The sequence below is a fragment of the Propithecus coquereli genome, unplaced genomic scaffold, assembly GCF_000956105.1.
Source record: "Propithecus coquereli isolate 6110/MARCELLA unplaced genomic scaffold, Pcoq_1.0 Scaffold673, whole genome shotgun sequence".
Lineage (NCBI taxonomy): Eukaryota > Metazoa > Chordata > Mammalia > Primates > Indriidae > Propithecus > Propithecus coquereli.
The window spans coordinates 160,293-165,495 of record NW_012152763.1 but is presented as its reverse complement, the minus strand read 5'-3'; the positions used below and the strand labels follow the sequence as shown (position 1 = coordinate 165,495).

At 64.4% G+C, this 5,203-nt stretch overlaps 1 protein-coding gene and 1 long non-coding RNA gene across 2 annotated transcripts; one reads left to right on the top strand and one right to left on the bottom strand.

Annotated features, from left to right (window-relative positions):
• The first annotated feature begins 551 nt into the window (after window positions 1-551).
• Window positions 552-2,738, top strand: LOC105823485. Its single transcript, XR_001138147.1, has 3 exons — window positions 552-808; window positions 937-1,049; window positions 1,435-2,738. It is a non-coding gene; the product is annotated as an uncharacterized LOC105823485 (long non-coding RNA).
• A 1,984-nt stretch (window positions 2,739-4,722) lies between these two features.
• On the bottom strand, window positions 4,723-5,154 carry SPRN (shadow of prion protein homolog (zebrafish)). Its single transcript, XM_012660681.1, has one exon. The coding sequence runs from the start codon at window positions 5,152-5,154 to the stop codon at window positions 4,723-4,725; it is 432 nt and encodes a 143-aa protein (XP_012516135.1).
• Window positions 5,155-5,203: the final 49 nt, after the last annotated feature.

Genomic DNA, 5,203 nt, shown 5'->3' with positions numbered 1-5,203 from the left:
GGAGTGCTGGGGACAGGACAGGGAGTGCTGGGGACAGGACAGGGAGCACCAGGGGATGGAGTGCTGGGGACAGGACAGGGAGTGCCGGGGACAGAGTGTGCCCAGGGACAGGGAGCACTGGGGACAGGACAGGGAGCACCAGGGGACCCTTAGGGGATCTGATTCAGAGCTCAGACTTCAGGCCTCCTAGATGCCTTTTGGGACAGTGTGTCACTCAGGATCTGATGCTTCTTAGGGCTCCTGTCTTGGTTTCCTGGGCCACAGGGGTGTTGGCAGGTCCACACGAGCCACCTGCCTGAGGCCGAGCTTGTCCTCTGGGGGAGCCTGAGGCAGGTCCCCGCCATCCGTAGGTTGGGAGGTTTGTGTTCACTGCTAGTCCCGCCGGTTGCTGCTCTGCGTGGCCTTTCCCCTCGGGCCTGTCTGCCCAGTGTGGGGGCACAGGGTGCCTGTGGGGACCAAGGGTGGTGCTCAGCAGGGTGGGCACCTGGTCAGCCGTGCTGGTCGCCATGCTGCAGGGAACGCTGGTCAGATGGTCCCCTCTCCAGCAGGTGGAGAGAGAGCACAGGTGTCCTGCTGCCTGGGATCTGCTGAGTGCCGTCCTTCGCAGCAGATGAGTGTCCAGTCCCTGAGCCTGTGCAGCGGCCTGCCCTGCACTCGGGCAGGGTGGGTGCAGCCCGCTGCATGTGAACAGCCATTATGTCACCCACGGCAGCCAAGGGCTCTGGCCATGGCCACACAGGGCAGAGCTTTTGGACTCTGGGACTGCAGCTGCCCCATAGGGCCCAGTGCCCTCACCGCACTGCTTGAGGTGGGCGTTACCCCCTGTGGTACTTGGCCGTCACTTGTGGAGCCAGGCATGGCCTTTAGGCGGGAGGGGCCGGCCCTGGGTGCGGTGTGGGTGCTGGGCCTGCAGTGCCGACCGGGCCCTGCCTGCAGGTATGTGCAGCACTACGGCCTGGGCGCCGCCTGTGACGACATCGAGCGCGTGCTGAAGTGCGTGGCCGTGAAGCTGGGGAAGACGCAGAAGGTGAAGGTGCTCACGGGCACAGGTGAGTGAGGCTGCAGACACGGGGGCCTGTACCCCGACACCTGGTGGGGACTCCCCTCCGTCCCCAGAAGAGGCAGGGAGAGAGACATGTGATGGCTGTTCAGGGAACGGGTCTCGGGGCAGGGGAACAGAAGGTTCTAGAGGGGAAGGAGCTTGGCCCAGGCTCCAGGGGGTGAAACTGGCTCTGGCTCTGGTCCTGGCCCTGGGTGGTGCTACTTGTCTGGCCTCTGGAGGCTCCTGGTGACGTGGCTCAAGCTCTAGGTTCTTCCTGAACGTGTAAGGTTCCCGGGCTGCCCTGAAGCCGGCTTTGGGGTCCCTTTGGGGTTCCCTGCCTGAGGTACGGGCCCACCCTGAAGGCCCCTCCTCACCAGACCCTCCCATCCCAGGTGACGTCAACGTCATTCAGCCGAACTACCCCGAGGCAGCGCGAGACTTCCTCCGGACCTTCCGCAGGGGGCAGCTGGGCCCCGTGATGCTGGACCTCGATGTTCTGCAGGGCCGCCCCCCGGCCGACGCAGACCCCTGAACTGGGCGCGTGGCCTCCCACACCTGCCTGGCCTGGGTGTTTGAGGCTTGGGACAGCCTACCCTTTTCCAGAAGCTCCACGCCAGCCACCATGACTCGGGTCCCTGCTCCAGGAAGGGACGCGGTGCTTCTGGCCCCACCGCACCTGGCCGGCTCCTGGTTACCGGGGCACCTGCCAGCATCAGAAGAGTGTCCCGAGTACCTGGCCTGGCAGCGCCGTTCCTCCTCAGTGTCTCTTAAGGAGCTGAGCTATACTCTGAAATTTTTTAAATTCTGCATTAGAAGGCCCATCTTCGTTGGCCCATGAATTGTACAGCCCTAGAGCCTGGGCCCACATGTGTTGAAGCCCCTCTCACGCTTGGAACATGGGAAACAGGTGGGTTGGCAGCCAGAGTTTGTGTCAGGTTCTCAGACTGGAGACCTGTCCCCACAACCAGGGAGCCTCGTTGCCAGCAGAGGGTTTATTTCACACCAGCGAATGTGCTCACAGACAGGGACAAGGCGTTTTGAGTAGCAAAACCCAAGGACTGGCCTTTCCCCTCAGTGCTCCGGAGGGCCCATTTCTTGGGCCTGCGGACGGCTTTGCTGCGTACAGGCTGGGGGGTGCCTAGTGTGGGCAGTGGAGACTCCGGGCCTCTGAGCACCTCCTAGCTGACGGGATAGTGGGCCTGTGCTTCCGCGGGGCTAGGGGGCACTGCGGGGCCCTCCCAGTCTGGGCATCTGCACTTGAAGGAGCCTGAGGAACGTTCCTGCCTCCAGCCTGCGTCCTAGAAAAGTGCCGGGCAGGCCAGTGGGCTTGGGCGGGGGCGCAGACTCTGGGGGTGCTGCTGGGCCTGGGCTGGGGCCACCTGGTCTGAAGTTCTGGCCTTATCTCTGTCCAGTGGCGGCCTGGCTTTGTCTCTGCCATGCTCAGTGTGCAGCTGGCCTTCGTCTTGCGTGGGTGTCCCGCCTCGTCGGGGCTGGTCGGTGTCTTCCGCTGGCCCCTCCAGGTGTGGCTGCCCGTGTGGCTGCCCCACGCCCTGCACTCTCGGTACCTGAAGTGACCCCCAGCACCATCTCTTCCTGCTGGAACCCTGCCTGGGCGGGACATAACTCGGAGTCGCGGCTGTGCCATATGCTAATGCGCCAAATAAACTGTCACGGAAGAGTGATGTTTCTGACGTCTAGAGCTACGTCAGCTCCTGCACCACGTGGCGTGTGAGGGTCCGGGTGGGTGTCTGAGCAGCCGAGGGGGCTCTAGTGTGTCTCCCTGCCCTTGGGACACTCAGACTGTCCTGCCTCCTTTGAGGAAAATGGCAGAACCTCTGCCTTTGAGGACCCTGGGCAGGGCTTATCCCCAGCTTGCTGGTCTTTGGTGGCACCGAGCTTGGTCTGGAAGGGACGGAGGAGCAGCTGGTGCCCAGAGAACGCTGGCAGTGTGGACCTGCAGAGCTGCGGGGAGCTGCCGCCTGCGGCTTAGGGCCCCAGTGTTTGGAGGAAAGTGCTGGGTCCAGGGTCTTGCCAGTAGCTTCCAGACCCTCCCCTGGTCAGAGCCGAGTGCTGAGGAGAGCAGAGGCTGGCAGGGCCTTGGGTGGTGCCGGCCTGACGCTGGTGTCCACCAGCAGAGCCACCTCCCAAGGGCTGGGAGGTCCAGGGGGCAGGCAGCTGTGCCTGATAGTGGAGGGCTGAGATCCCACAGCTGCAGGGTGCCGGGGCCCTGGGAAAACCCACCTACCTTGGGGTGGGTGGTTAGAGACCTAGAGAACTTGGCACAGAGCAGAGGCCCTGTGGTGCTGAGCTCCAGGCTGGCGGGCACCAGAGCAGCAAAGGGTTGGTCTTTTGCACAGAGACGTAAAAAGCCTTGTCAGGACTAGCCCAGCGCTTCCTGAAGGCCACTTTGGGCGTCTCCCCTGTCCTCAGAATGTCCCTGGGTGGTCAGACCACCCTCAGTGGTGAAGGGGGCTCAGCTTTCTCCTGTGAGTTCTTTGCTGCTGAGCCGAAGCTGGTTCTTAGCTCTGGCTGCACCTGCTGGCTGTTGGCCCCACTGCTGTGGTCACCTTTGCTCCAAGGACCTGCTGGTGGCCATGGTTGGCCCATGGGTCTCAGTTGAGCTGCTGGCTTCTGCCAAGCAGGCTGTCACCTAGTCCAGCTGCTTCCAGAAAGGGGATACCTGCTGGGAAGTCCAGGAGCCGCGCAGCTCGGGCTGTGCCCAGGGAGGGCTCTTGCGTGGGATCGGCAGTTGCCACACCGCTGAGTAGAGGTGAGAACTGTGTGACCCCCAGTGGGAACCTGAAGTTCAAAGGAAATGGGAGGCTCTGGAATGTGTTCTTTTCCTTCCCCAGAATGGGTCCCAAGAAAGTGACTGACTTCAAGTGGTTGGAGCAAAGAGGCTCCGAGGGAGAGGGGAACCACCCCTGGCAGTGGGTCTCGCAGGGAGCCTGCCCAGAGGAGGGGGCACGGCCTCGGTGAGGGCTCGTCTGGCAAGGCCCAGGCAGCCTCTGTGGGCAGGCGAGTTCGGGAGCCCAGACAGGTGTTCCTGGGATGGATGGTTTTCCTGCGTGGGAGTGTTCCTGGGCTGTGAAACCCTCAGGATCTGCTCTTCTGGGCCAGAGGTTAGCACCGAACGTTTTCTGCACAACTGGAGTGCATGTTCTCTCCCCTCCTTTCCCCCCAATCCTGAATCCCTTTGGTCCATTGTCTGCTTCTGGGGCAGAGTCAGCCCAGCCTGAGGGTGGCTTTGGGGGTCGGCTCTGTCCGTGGGCAGGGCCAGGGAGCAGGAGTGGCCTGAGCCTGGTCTTGGGACCTTCCTTTGGGTAGCTGTGGAGCGTGGAGGGCAACTGGCTGGTTGGTATGGGAGCACAGGCTGCTGCCTGCCTTTCTGGCTGGGGGAACCCTAACACCCTGGAGCCCACAGGACTGCTGGTCCCTGATAGGTGGGAATTAGGGAGTTTGGGGATGGGCTTGGGCAGGTTGGGGGACAGCAGGTCTGTGGGTAGGAGAGGCTGCAGCTGCTGCCTCCTGGCCAGAATGCCCAGGCAGCCCTCTGGGCCCCGAGACCGTGGGCAACCAAGGGAAGGGGTGCCCAGCGCGGTGGCCTCTTGAGTGGACCAGAGGGACCTGCGTGATGGTGTGGGCTGTGGGCCCTATCTGGTCCCGGAGCCCCCCCAGGCCTAGGGCTGCAGCAGCCCCAGGGCGCCCAGGGCGCCGCCCAGCAGCAGGCAGAGGCGTGGCCCAGGCCCTGTGCCCGAAGTCCACGCTCGGTAGCTGTAGACGCCCCGTCCAGTCCCGTTGCCACCAGGCACCCCGTCCTCGTCGTCCTCCGGGCCGTACTCCCCTGGCCCCGCCGCCCTCCTCCAGCCTGTCCCCGCTGCCAGGCCCGCGGCCGCCCCCGCCGCCGCCCCGGCAGCCGCCGCCGCTGCCACGCGCAGGGAGGAGCCCGGGGCACTGTAGCGAGGCGCGGGCCTCACGCGCACCCTCGACGCCCCGCGCCCTCCCCGGGCGCTGCCCCGGGCCCCTCCACGGCCGCCCTTGGCTGCGCTGCCGTCGCAGAGGAAGGCAGCCGCCAACAGCAGAGCCCAGCACGTCGCGGCGGCCCAGTTCATCTTCGTTGGGCAAAACCTGCAGGAAGAGGGGGAACGGACCTCAGCTCCT